Source organism: Brassica oleracea, chromosome C5 (assembly GCF_000695525.1).
Source record: "Brassica oleracea var. oleracea cultivar TO1000 chromosome C5, BOL, whole genome shotgun sequence".
In the NCBI taxonomy this organism is placed as follows: Eukaryota; Viridiplantae; Streptophyta; class Magnoliopsida; order Brassicales; family Brassicaceae; genus Brassica; species Brassica oleracea.
In genome coordinates this window covers 42,621,178-42,635,087 of record NC_027752.1, presented here as the reverse complement: position 1 = coordinate 42,635,087, position 13,910 = coordinate 42,621,178, and the positions used below count along the sequence as shown (strand labels likewise).

General features: G+C 34.3%; 3 protein-coding genes across 3 annotated transcripts; 2 read left to right on the top strand and 1 right to left on the bottom strand.

The window, feature by feature from the left end:
• Positions 1–1,436: 1,436 nt before the first annotated feature.
• LOC106293512 (protein NETWORKED 4B) lies at positions 1,437–2,764 on the top strand. The gene is made up of 3 exons (XM_013729193.1): positions 1,437–1,645; positions 1,730–1,817; positions 1,920–2,764. Exons 2-3 carry the CDS (start codon positions 1,730–1,732, stop codon positions 2,747–2,749), a joined length of 918 nt encoding a protein of 305 aa, XP_013584647.1. The 5' UTR covers positions 1,437–1,645; the 3' UTR covers positions 2,750–2,764.
• A 7,878-nt stretch (positions 2,765–10,642) lies between these two features.
• LOC106292801 (reticulon-like protein B16) lies at positions 10,643–12,216 on the bottom strand. The gene is made up of 5 exons (XM_013728457.1): positions 11,865–12,216; positions 11,426–11,606; positions 11,211–11,352; positions 11,045–11,114; positions 10,643–10,950 (listed from the first exon to the last, which is right to left on the bottom strand). Exons 1-5 carry the CDS (start codon positions 12,007–12,009, stop codon positions 10,784–10,786), a joined length of 705 nt encoding a protein of 234 aa, XP_013583911.1. The 5' UTR covers positions 12,010–12,216; the 3' UTR covers positions 10,643–10,783.
• A 179-nt stretch (positions 12,217–12,395) lies between these two features.
• LOC106292572 (superoxide dismutase [Mn] 1, mitochondrial) lies at positions 12,396–13,910 on the top strand. Its single transcript, XM_013728184.1, has 6 exons — positions 12,396–12,722; positions 12,931–12,977; positions 13,073–13,198; positions 13,288–13,344; positions 13,459–13,536; positions 13,630–13,910. The coding sequence occupies exons 1-6, from the start codon at positions 12,428–12,430 to the stop codon at positions 13,720–13,722; spliced, it is 696 nt and encodes a 231-aa protein (XP_013583638.1). The 5' UTR covers positions 12,396–12,427; the 3' UTR covers positions 13,723–13,910.

Here is a 13,910-nt window from a genome sequence, read left to right as displayed (position 1 = left end):
AGTTTCATGTGAGAAGAAGTTCAAAGAGATGGGTTCCAGCCATTCGTATGAGTCATATAAAAACCAAAGGGAGTTTACGTACGGTTACATTGTTTGGTTTATAGAAACCAATCCGGTTCATGGATATTTTATAAACGAAGTATTTGTGATTAAGTTGTAACTGATTAAACTGAGTGGTTCAGAGTAATATAAAATGGAAAAATAACATAGTGGATCCCCGATTGTTAAGGGATTAAAGTGATGGTTACTTAGATATGGTTAAAAAATATATGGTTTAATTTTTTTAGTAGATACGATAAAAAATAATTGTTGGACCAAACAAATATCAATTGGTCGTACAGGAGTTTTAATAGAATAGATAAAACCAATGTTATAAGATGTAATATTCAACATTAAGAAAGTGGATGAAGAAGTGTACATAAAACAATAGTCAATTGGGACGACGCATAGCATGTTCGACCGTCATAGGCTGATTCTATTTCATTTATTTGTATAATTATGGTCTAATCTTCTTCTCTCTTTTTCCTTTGTTGGAACTAGACATGGGCGTTCAGGTACCCGTTGGCGTTTGGATCGGGTTTTTTGGTTTTCAGATTTTTGGATTTACGCACATAGGTCTCATACTAAAATTTTATTAGTACGGATCAGATTCAGATAATAACACTTCGGGTTCGGTTCAAAATTGTACTGCGTCCTAAAACCCATAAAATAATCATATATCGTACAGATTCGGGTTATATCGGTTCGGTTCGGATATAACCGAAGTAAAAACAAAATTTTTGAAGCAAAACATAAAGAAAAACATCTAAATTAAATAAAAATTAATCTATCACACATAAAATTGATAAAATAACAATAAAATGTTAAATCTAACATGAAAACAAACATCATTTGTAAACAATATGTATTGACTTACAGAGAGTAGACTTTTTATTTCAATGAGCAAATTATAAAATACTTATTTATAACTAATTGTGTACTTAAAGCATTTATTAAAATTTTAATATTTATTATTATATATCATATTACCACAAATACCGAATTTAATAATTGTAATACTTAGTTATATTTCGAAATATTTATATTGACTATTAATTTCGGATTTTTCGGGTTACTCGTTCGGGTTCGGTTAATAACAATTCGGGTTCGAATATTTTTTGTACCACCCTACAAGATCCGTTCGGGTATTTTTACATTTCGAATCGGATAACGGATCGGGTTCGGTTCGGATTTAGGATTCCGGATTTTATGTCCATGCCTAGTTGGAACCAAAAAAATCTTGTTAATGGTGTCAAACCCGACTCTGGAAATGCTCAAACACTTTGAACTGAATTTGAAACACACAATTTTGAAAAATAAGTGTATTAAATATTAATTTTAAAACTTTAATGGGCTTTTTAGGGTTTGAAAATTTGAATGCGAACAAGACCGCCAATTTTATCATGTTCACACTGTCTAGTTCCATCGAAACTCGTAACCCTAATTTTCAAAAAAATCCTCTTTCATACTGTTTCTCCGTAGTTGATAAATCAACATTTCTCCAAATCCAGCTCAGGGTCATTATAATAATTCTCTTCCTCTCCCTCTTTCTTTAAGAAAATCTCAGTATATTCCCTGGAGACATCATCAGTTTTATCTGATTAGGGTTCGTAAATCTACTACGTTCTTATTCATAAACGTCTCTGAAACTGTTTTCTCATTTTTACAGTTTCCTCTGTTTGTATGTTAGATGGATCCTTACACAGAAACTGGATCAGTGAATTTTGATTCATCCTTGTGGCCACATGCTTCTAAGTCATTACCAGAACTCTTAACAGGTATAGACAGATCCTTTCTCTGTGTTTCCTCCCCTTGTCTTAATCGGTTATGTGTGTTTCTGTGTATACAAACCTTTTTTTTTTTTTTTTTTGCATCTACAGAGATATGTCAGAAAGCCCAAAGAATGCTCAAACTGGTGAAAGATGGTCAACCTGAGTCAACAGATATTTTTCTTACCTTGTATCAGTCTCTTGGTGAGTCTTACAACCATATGAACCAAGAGCTCCTCAACGGCTTCCTCAACTTTGGTTTTAAACCTTCATCTTCAGACAAAAACAGTGTCTCATTTGCGGATTTGAGTTCCTTTGTATCTCATAGCTCTCCTTCTCTGGAGTTTGATTTGGTGTCAGGACTCTCCTACTCATCTCTTAAGCTGAATGATGAGGCTGAGAAGAAGGACCAGTCTGCATATATGCTTGCTGATCTAGAAGAGAGAAACAGACTGGTGGGCGAGTTAGAGAGCAAGCTATCTGATTCAAGCAACAAAATCATGACTTTAGAACGAGAGCTCGATGAGTGCCATGAGCTTCTAGAGGTATCAGAAGTCGAGGTTTCGAAGCTGAATGAAATGTTGAGTGAACGCAAGACCGAGAAAGCCGACGATGGTGGTGCTGACTTGTTGTTAAATACCCTGAGAGCAGAGCTGAGGTCAAGAGATGTTCAGATCGAGCAAATGGAGGAGTATTTGAACCAGGTGTGTGTCAAAGACACTGAGCTTCTGTCTGATGATGAGTCCGGAACCAACAAGAGTGTCGTGGAAGAATTGAAAAGTAGAGTTGAAGAGCTGGAGAATCAAGTGGAGAAGCAGAGTGATGTGATATCAGAAAGAGAGGAAGAGAAACGGGAAGCTATAAGAGAGCTCTGTTTCTCTCTTGATCATTACAAGAGCAGATACACTGAACTTGTAATATCACTTTCAGGCAATAACTAACAAGGTTTCTATTAATATCTAATCTCATAATATAAAAGTCGCATTTAGCTTCTGACTAGTTCAAGTTAAGGAAGTTAACAAGCAAATTACATAAATATTCCAATATGATTACCACACCATAGCCTTTTTTTTTTTTTTACTGTTTTTATATAAAAAATTAATAAGAAAAAAAAAGAGTTAATCACTAATATAATAACCACACAATAATTAGAAAAAGAAGAAAACAAGTCAAACAAATCTAACCAACTTTTTAAGGATCACCATGCAAGACACACATTACTAGTTACATTATTCTATCTATAAATTAGACCTCCGATAAAAATTTCAACCATCAAACTAGTAAACGTAACTTTTTTTTATAAAAAATACTCATAATCCTATTTGCATTTGTAAAATATCACAAAGAACAATGTCTTCATCAAAGCTCGCTATCTTTTGCATCATTATGATTACCCTACTTCCTTTTCATGAATGTATGTATTTGTACTAGGTTTCCTTTGTTCGTTATCTATCTCTATTACTATTGCAATCACATCAAGATACCCAAATGATAATGTTGTTACTCTTTTTGTTTATATAGTCGTTGATGGCCAAGGTCTTAAAGCAAGAAATGCACCTCCCCAATATTGCCAGGAACGCAACTTTTGTGACGCCCTAACTGTCATATGTTATGTATGTAACACCGGAATTTATAAAAAAAGGGTTTACACGAGCAAAAAAATATGTACTGAGGTGTGCAAGCCATAATTTATCTCGAGACATGCGAATAACACTGAATAAACGTGCATTTTAATGCCTAATTTATCTATTTTCGTTTTCCATTATAATGGGTTTGACTGTATGTCACAAGTGGCGTTATATTTTTAGCGATAAATACTATTATTATTTTTTTTTTTTGAATGAATGTTAAATTTTATTCAATAAAAAAAAAACCCTTGTTACATTTACAATGTTTCCTACTCCAATTGTTTTATAATATTATCACCTCTGTTTGAATCTATCTACTCAAGAAACTGGTCTCGTGGAGAACCAGTGTTGTAATCCATCCCCTGCTCTTTGAATAGACAGAAATCTATTCCTCACTCTTCTATCTATCAGCCTTATCGTCGTAGTAGTTGGCTGGGGAGCTTCACCGTGCCTTCTACCATTCCTCTCCAACCACAACCCATGTATAGTAGCTTGGAACACATAATTCAATGTGAATGACTTGATAGTATTCTGGTTTGTAGATATCAGAGCTACTATTTCTAACCAATCACAAGTAAACTCATCTCCCATCAAGCCTCTCACCAAGTTTCCCCAAACTTCTGCCGAGTATCGACAATCAAAGAATAAATGATTTTGTGGTTTCTAATGGATCACCGCAAAGAGAGCATGCTGTATTTACACTTGCTCCCCATCCTTGCATTCTCTCTCCCGTTGATAATCTGTTCTTGATTGTAACCCACACAAGAAAAGCAAACTTAGGTGTCGCATAAGTGAACCAGATGCCTTTACTCCAGCCACAGTTTACTCCTCTAGTTCGCAACTGACTCCATGTTTGCTTAGTAGAAAACTTCCGCTTGAATTTGTCTTCCTTATACTTCCATAGTCCAACATCATCTTCCCGTGATACCATCGTTTTACATTTATCTATCTCATCCTCAATCAAGTTCAAAACAGGGATTCTGTGTCTTCTCCGTCGATGAGTACTCTTTACTTCCTCTACAGTAGCATCTTTATGGATCCCCATATCCATGTAACCTCTTTCACCAGCTCTTTCTACCAGATAACCCAAATCTGACCAAGCTTCATGCCAAAACGAAGTTTGCTTCCCACTCTTCACATTCACCTTATAGAAGCCTTTTGCCTTGGCTCTGTACTTTAGAATCTTTCGCCACATCCAAGAACCGACTTGCAACGTTTCTCTCACTGTCCAAAAGGATCCTTTGCGAATCAAATATGTATGGATCCATTTCACCCATAACGAGTTTTTCGAAGATAATATCCGCCAGACAAGTTTCAAACAGCTCACAGTATTCATCTCCTTCAGCGGTCTTATACCCAAACCTCCCTCATCTTTTGGCCTACAAACTTCCGACCAAGCGATTTTTGCCTTCTTCGTATTTAAAGCTGGTCCAGACCATAGGAAAGCTGGACAGAGCTTCTCAATTTCTCTAAGACAAGAGGCTGGGAGTCTAAAAGCTGCTAACCAAAAGTTTGCCAAACTAGTAATCACCGACTGTATTAGCTGAAGTCTACCTCCAAATGATAAAAACCTCCCCGTCCAAGTACTGATTCTGGTTCGTATCTTCTCAATCAAAGGTAGAAAATCACTTACAGTCATCCTTTTTGTAAGAAGCGGCAAACCCAAGTAGCGAACTGGAAGTTGTCCTCTATCAAAAGGGAAAACCAGAAGATCTTCATTACTCTGCATTGAGCTCTCTGCTATGTACAGAGTTGACTTCTCCAAGTTTATCTTAAGTCACGACATCTTCCCAAACTCATTAAACACTTCTAGAATTCCTTTAAGTGATCTTTTAGCTCCATCAGCGAAAACCATCAAATCGTCAGCAAAACATAGATGTGTTAATCCAATGTTTTTACACCTTGGATGGTAACCAATCTTCTTTTTCTCCGCAGCTTTATCAATCAGTTTGGACAGGACATTCATGCAGAGAACGAATAGGTAAGGCGATAAGGAACAACCTTGTCGTAAACCCCTATTGCTCTGGAAATAGCCAACTAACTCCCCATTAACCTGAACAGAAAAAGAGGCAGTACTTATGTATAGATTTATCCAGTGAATAAACTTGTCTGGAAACCCTAGAGCTTTGAGTGTGTTGAGTAGAAATGGCCACTGAACAGAGTCAAAGGCTTTTGATATGTCAATCTTCATACAACACCTTGACGAAATCTCTTCCTTGTGGTAATCTTTGACAACTTCTGTGGCTAATAACAGATTCTCCATTAGCAATCGGTCACTAATGAAAGCTGATTGATTGAGAGCTATAACCTTTGGCAAGATTCCCTTCAACCTATTTGCCAAGATTTTTTATATTGCTTTGTACAGAACGTTGCAGCATGATATAGGTCTGTAGTCTCTCATTTCTTCAGCCTTATATTTCTTCAGTATCAATGCAAGTATAGTTGAATTTAGCCCTTTTGGTAAAAACCCCATCACAAAGAAGGACTGAACCGCAACGGTAACATCACTTCCAATAACCTCCCAAGCATCGTTAAAGAATTCCGTGGTGTACCCATCCGGTCCCGGAGATTTATCTGCTGGCATACTAAATATCACCTTTCTCACTTCTTCTGCTGTGACTACCCTCTGTAACTGCAACTGCTCCAAATCATTACAGGTATAGGATAGCAACTCCTTCAAATCCTCCACTGACATCCCCTCATAATCCAAAGGCTGATGAGTTAAAAACTCGTTGAAATGTCTCTCTGCTTCCACTTTAATCTCTTTTCCTCTAATCACCGTGCCATCTTGCCTTCTCAGTTCATTTATAGCATTACGGATTTCCCTTATTTTCACTGCATTATGAAAGGCTTTTGTATTTTGATCCCCCACAGATAGCCAATGAAGCTTTGACCTTTGCTTAAAAAAAATTTCCTCCAGTTCTGCTAGCATCTGCCATCGTCTTAATGCTACTGTTTCTTCTTTTATTGCATCCGCCCTAGGATTCTCCATAGTGATTCTCTGCTTCTCACATAGTATCTCAAAAGCCTCTTTTACTCTTCTAGGTAAATCCCCAAACTTCTTCTTGCTCAGCTCCCTAAGAGGATATTTAAACATCTTCAGTTTTTTTGTGAGCCTGAACATTGCTGAGGTTGATTGAAACAGCGGTGCTGATTCTCCCCAGAACTCCCCCAATAACCTCTTGAATTCTGGCATCTTCCCCACAGCATTCGTAAATTTAAACGGTCTTCTTTTTTGACTTTCTTCACCCTGTATTTGTGTTCTACTTCTAAGATGATCAGAGCAACCCCCGAATCAAACACGCTATAACATTGAGAAAACTGATGTATCCAGATATCATTAACCAGCACTCGGTCGAGCTTTTTACAGATAAGCCATGTCTCTCTTTTATTACACCAGGTGAACAATACTATTATTATATCAATCAGGTTAAAAACTTTCCACTCATCTTTTCGCTAATAACTGTTTAATCAGAGTAAAATTGGTTATTTTGTTCCTCTTGTTTACATGAAGGAAAACTAGTGTTAGAGCATGATTATCCCTAAAAACTCATAAGTTTTTTTAAATATACTTTAATGACTATTTAATTATTAAATTTTAATTAAGTATCACCTAATTATTGTGCTACAATGGTAGTTTCTTAATTTGAATTTTTTTTATAAAAAAAAATTAACTTGTAATTAATATGCTTTGTGATTAAAATGAGAGAATGAGAGAAGTAGAGTAAAATGTTTTGTGATTACTTTGTTGAATAGAGAGAATGAGACAATGAGAGAAGAGAGAAGAAGACTTTGTGATGAAAATGCTTGGTGAATAAGAACTTTATACAGCGTAGGAGAGAAGAACAATACAAACGAAGATGCCATATCAAGTTGTCCAAACTCTCAAATAAACATAATCTCAGATCACTGCAGGCTGGGAGTAGAACTATTGATCTGGAGCTCACTACGTTATCAAGCACAAATCATGTGGAGCTTACTCCAAGTGATGCAGGCTTTCAGGACAGATACATCGTTCAAGAGATCATTAAAGAGGTCTCATAATAGTTGTTTGAATCATCTACGAGAAGTATTTATCTATGTCCCAAACTCATGATTCTTGTGGTTTTGGCAGTGTTGGTACTAAATGAAGTTGACAAGCTCTCACGTGAAGCTCAACACTCTCTATGGAAAACAATGGAGAAATATAGCTCATCATGCCGTCTCATCTTATGCTGTAACAGCTCTTCAAAGGTTACAGAAGCCATCAAATCTAGTTGTCTCAATGTGAGGATAAATGCATCTTCAAGGTTAGTCTTTTAAGAACCTTTAACTGAGTTCTAGCATTGGAGCACTAAAACTAACCGTCTCTTAATAAAAGTTTTTAACTTAACTTTATTATTTAAATATTCATTAAGAGATCCTAATGGGTCTCCATGGTTAATCATGCTCTAATGTTCCCATTTACTTCAGTTAATGCTCAAAAGTAACAAAACAGACCGGGAAGAGCAAAATTAAAGCTTTAACAATAAGATATACTTACACAACTTGCATATGTGTCATGCCCTTCACCATGAACTCTATAGAGCTTCATCTTTGGTCAATCCTTCTGGAATTTCTTGAATGAGCTTTGGATGAACCGGAGCTGCTGGTTCCCACAGCATCAATGGGTACTGAGGACGTGTGCGATAGTTGTAATTTCTGCCTCTGGAGAGATACACAACACCTCCAACCATGTGAATGATCTCTCCTCCTGTTTTTTTTCCTAGGCAAGAAGTTCTGAAAGCTGGAAAAGTCAGGTCATCACTCACCCAACAATACAAAAACAGACATAAAAGATCGTATCTTTTGCAACTCTCTCAAACAAGAACACTAAATGTAAGTAAATTCTCGTGGATCATTAAAAAAACAACTTGTCACCCATTGAAACCCTATCTGTCAATCCATAGCTGATACCATTAAAAACCAAGACTTCATATCATCACACAGAAACCTAATCCCCAAATCCAATTAAAATTCAAAAGGGATACGTGAAAAAAAAACCTTGTTATCATCCAATGAAATTCTCTTTAATTTTTTTTTTCAATTCGAAGAATCTGAGAATCCAACCAGGTTTTAACGGCGGCGTTAGTTTATTCTTTTAAGCTGTTTGGCAATGCATATTAGTAGGTTCTAGATATTATATTGCTCGGTGATGTTTTTTTCTTAAAAAAAAATCGACCAATAGAAATTATAAGATTTTTTTTTCAAAATGTATGTACCAGTAATACACCAAAAATCAATAAAGTGACCTTTCATTTAATATATACTAGATTTTAACCCGCATGTTCGTGCGTATATTTTTTTCATTTTATAAATGCATTAGATATTATTACAAATGTTTTAAATATAAAATTTTCATTTTAGTATTATATATTATGTAACTCTATAATATTATTGTTTATATTTTTTATTCAGCATTATTCATATATAGTGATTTTTAATACATTTTACTTTGTTATTAATATAAATTTCTTACTAATATATTTTTGAGTTAGATACAATAAAATAACAATATGAAATAATCAAATAGAAAACTTCCTTCAAAATATTTTTTTCTTTAATTTATACATTTTGTTATAATACATTTTTAAAATTTATATTATAGACAATAAATATGTTCAAGATAATTTATATTTGCATGCTCTGTTTAAAAAATATACTTTAACATATATTATTTTAGTATTTTACGGAATTTAAGTAAAAAAATTTTTGTTTAAATATTATAGCCCTATTATTTTAGTAAATTTTATACATAGTAGCATCTATCATATTATTTTACTAAATTTTATTAATATAAGATATTATATTTACAAAATATTCGATTGCTTTAATTTTTACAACATATATAGTTTGTTTTTTTCCCTGGTGCATTTAAAAAAGTTATTCTTTATTATATGTGATTTAATATTTTGTAAAATTTGAAATATTATCATTTTGAGTTTGAATATTTATTTTCAAAATTTATATTTTGTCAAGTAAACTTTGAAAAAGTACAGTACTATATTTGAGTTTGGAAGATTACATTTATAATTTGTTTTTGTTACTAAATTAATACATTATTTTATAAGAAAATATTTAATTTTTTGGTGATATTTTCTAAATTTTTCTCAACAGATTTTGTTATAATTAAGAAAAAAAAAATATAATTAAAATTTGATTTGAACCACTAAAATTTCATAGTTTTCTAATAACATATTTTTAAATAGTATATGAATTAAAGGTTATTACATAATATTATATATTTGTATATAAACATTTTAAAAAATATATTGTCTAGAGTTTCAAAATAAATAAAAGATAATATATAGTTGTAGATATAAAAGTTTAACATATGTTAATAAATTTATTTTTGTATAAAAATATTATATAGTTTACGAATTTTAACTCATTTTAATGATGAGTGATAATTTATTTAAATGAAAAAAATTAAAAAAAATAAAATTTCTTAATTTACCTATTTAATATAATTTTATCATATTTAATTCTTATAGAACTTCTATTTAAATATAATATAGAATCTAATTATATAATTTATTAAAAAATAGTATATAACTTTTATTTTCTTTTTTATAATAAAATTTTAGTTAACATTGATTTATAACAATATTATATTACTAATTACAAAATTAATTAATATGTTATTTTATAAAAATATTTAAATTTTAAGTAAGATTTTGTTAGATTCTTTCTCAACAGATTTTTTTATAATTAAAAAATAAAATTCAAATTTATAGTTGATTTATTATTAATGTAAATAATCAAATATGTTATATTAACTTTTTATTTAGGTAGTCTTGTTATGACTTGCTAATAGTAGATAAAAATAGAACTTTAAATTAATAGATTAGATGGGAGAATATTCAAATTTTCTTATTCTTTTTCTTACGGCAAGATATATATTTAAATTTTATGGGTTTAATTGGTTGACTTCCTGTTTTATAGGAAGTTTGATATGTTATTTATTTAAAATCACATTATATATGTTCTAATTTAATTTATAAGCTTAGGTTGTTATCTTTTAAAAATAATGTAGAAATGATCCAACATAGAATTTTGAATAGTAGATTTTTATATTGACTCTATTTTAATAAATGGTAAAAGTGACAAGTTAACAAGCAAATTATATAAATAATTATTGTGTTTAGACTGTACACAAGGCATCTGTCACAGAGTGGAGACAGTTAATTTAGTTGAACAATGAAACCATCTTTATATATTCATCCTTGATATCGTCTTTTAGTTACATAACACAATGGTAAACTAGAAGAAACCCAAACTAGTGAAATGGAAGAGTAAAAGCATTTTCAAAATCACCGAAGTTAAAGCTCAGGAGTCTTTATCCTTGGATAAGCTCCACGAGAGTTTACTTATAACATTTTCGTCAACTAACTTGTATTGATGAGACAATTGCCTGTGAATCAACCCGCAACACTTGTCTACTTTCCTTTGATATTTGCTGTACAAAGCCGGTATTGTAACAGATAAGATGGTCCCTGTCCACACCATAAAACCACTGAGTTTTGAAACAGCAAATCTGGTTTTAAAAAGCAAGAACAACAAGCAAATCAAATGGGGTAAGTTACTAACCGATATAAACAAGAGTGCAGAAGGAAATATAGCTACCAATGGCAGAGAGAAGCCACAGACAAATCACCACCTGCTACACAGAGAAACACAGTCAAGACTGGTCTGTTGTTAACACATGTAATAAAGCCCAATGTGAGTTTCATGAAAGGGGTTTTGGCTTAATAACCTTGAAGAAGAGGCGAAAATCGTTGCCAACTGTAACATCATGAGCCATTACAAGCAAGTGGTTGAGTTTTACACGGAAGGAAGCTGCAGTACTATTAACCATTTCCTCGGATAAAACAAGCTCTGGTAACGAATCCGCCTGTCTGCTTAAACAAGTAGTGATCAGTCACATAAAACAGTAACTAGTTATGTAGAGTGGTGAGAACTAGTGCGCACCTATTCCTAAAAGAAGAAACCTGTGCATGGACGAATGATATTATGATCCCAATCAGTAACACATCTGAAGAAACAGATAAGATAGGCAATCCAGAAAGCTCGAAAGTAAGCCAAGCCGCGGTTGATAAAACGAGAACCCCCAAGGAATGGTTTCTTCTCCTCCATAAGAGCAAGTCAGCAGCTGCATGATCAAAGAACAAAAGCCCATACATAAAAAAAAAAAAAAATGGTTGGAGTGTGTGTCACTTATCTAAGAACTTCACAAAACAAGCCGAGAAATCGAATCCATCTAGTTATCATTCAAGACCCAACACTAACCTAACTTTCACCTGCCAAAAATTCAATCTTGTACTATAATAAATGCCACAACTTGGCGAAATCAGAAACCCTAAACCCTAATCCTCATCGGAAAACAACCCAATACAGAGAAAGGACTCGCCTTTGCCACCGCCCATGAACTGATGAACCGTAACTTGCCGACCCAGCAATCGATAATCCGACGTGGATCCTCCTCCTTCATTTCTCCCCTCGGAATCACCTTCGATGTCACTCGAACTGTCCATCGGAAAGTCCAGAACCCTCATTCAAGCCAATTCTCCCACTTTCCGAATGCCAATTTACTACTGATCAAAAGAATTAAGTATCGCCGCCTTAAGAATCTGCGATCTCGGAGTTTCTGGGGGGTAAGGAATGTAGATTTGATCGGAGAACGACGAAGGAAGAACCAAATTCAACTTCTCCGCTTATAGTCAAACTTTCTTCATTTCTTTCGTCGTCGTCGTCGTCATCATCATCACCATTGTCAATTCATACTATATTATTCTTTCCTCGAACAAAACTTTTAAGCTGTCAGAATTAATAAAAAAAAAAAACAATTACGGAAGGCCTTTGGGCTCACTGGCCCAATTTCTCGGCCCATCTACGTGTCATGACTGTTACTTTATCACTATGTGACAAACAGTGACTCTCTCTCTCTCTCTCTATTATTATCATCTATCAACAATGGCGATTCGTTCTGTATTGAGCACAAGAACCCTATCCGGCCTAAAGGAGACGTCTTCTAAGCTTCTGGGTTTCAGAGGAATCCAGACCTTCACGCTTCCTGATCTCCCTTATGATTACAGCGCGCTGGAGCCGGCGATTAGCGGCGAGATTATGCAGATTCACCACCAGAAGCATCACCAGACTTACGTCACTAATTACAACAATGCCCTCGAGCAGCTTGATCAGGCCGTGAACAAGGGAGACGCTTCCACTGTCGTCAAGCTGCATAGCGCCATCCAGTTCAACGGCGGAGGTGCTTTTTTTGACATTTTCTTCTTTTATTTCTGATCTTGAATTTGTTGTGTTCTGTCTAGTTGGTTTGTGATTGGTCGGATTGCAGATTAGGGTGTTATAAAAGTTACCGCCTTTTGATTAAAGTTTTGGTTTTTAATGTTTCCTCAATGGGGAAAGGAATGTTTTTTTGTTCTTAAACTCATATGGTTTTATATTTGTTGTTGCAGGTCATGTGAACCATTCGATTTTCTGGAAGAATCTTGCTCCTGTCAATGTGAGTTTGTGTTTTAAGAGTTTCTTTCTGTTTGTTACTGTTTAAATGTTTTGTGCTTAATGTTGTTTGTGTGTGTGTTTTGTAACGTATAACAGCAAGGTGGTGGAGAGCCACCGAAGGGAGCACTTGGTGGAGCCATTGACACTCACTTTGGCTCTCTTGAAGGTTTGGTGAAAAAGATGAGTGCTGAAGGTGCTGCTCTGCAAGGCTCGGGATGGGTGGTTAGTATTCCTGTTTCACCTTTTCTTATGTTACATTGCTGCTTCACTTATAACCATGGTCATTGACTCTTTCTCTTGATTGATTCCAGTGGCTCGGTTTAGACAAAGAACTTAAGAAGCTTGTGGTTGACACAACCGCCAATCAGGTATCCATGATATCAATTTGTTCAGAAGGTTTTAGATTTGCCCACGATCTTAATATTTATAAATAGATGTGGTTTTGATGGATTTAATGTGAACAAGACTGTTTGATCTCTCAGGATCCACTTGTGACAAAAGGAGCAAGCTTGGTTCCTCTGGTGGGTATAGATGTTTGGGAACACGCCTACTACTTGCAGGTAACAACACTTGTTATCCCTTTAAAAGTAGTGAGTTAGCTTATAGGATTACGAATTTAATCAACTTTTTAATCACTATTTTAACTCTTGCAGTACAAGAATGTGAGGCCGGATTATCTGAAGAACGTGTGGAAAGTGATCAACTGGAAATACGCAAGCGAAGTTTATGAGAGTGAATGCAAGTGAGTTCGTTATAAGATAACAACATAAAGAGAGGATACAGTTCCCGGCTCGGCTTTGTTTTTATAAGGTTGTCTGAAACAAACTTTACAATGTATCTCTTTGGTCTTTGAGTTGGCTCAATGTGTGGTTGCAATAATACACGTTTTCCAAAAGAATTTCCTAGAATAAAATTTTCTGCGATGTTCATATTC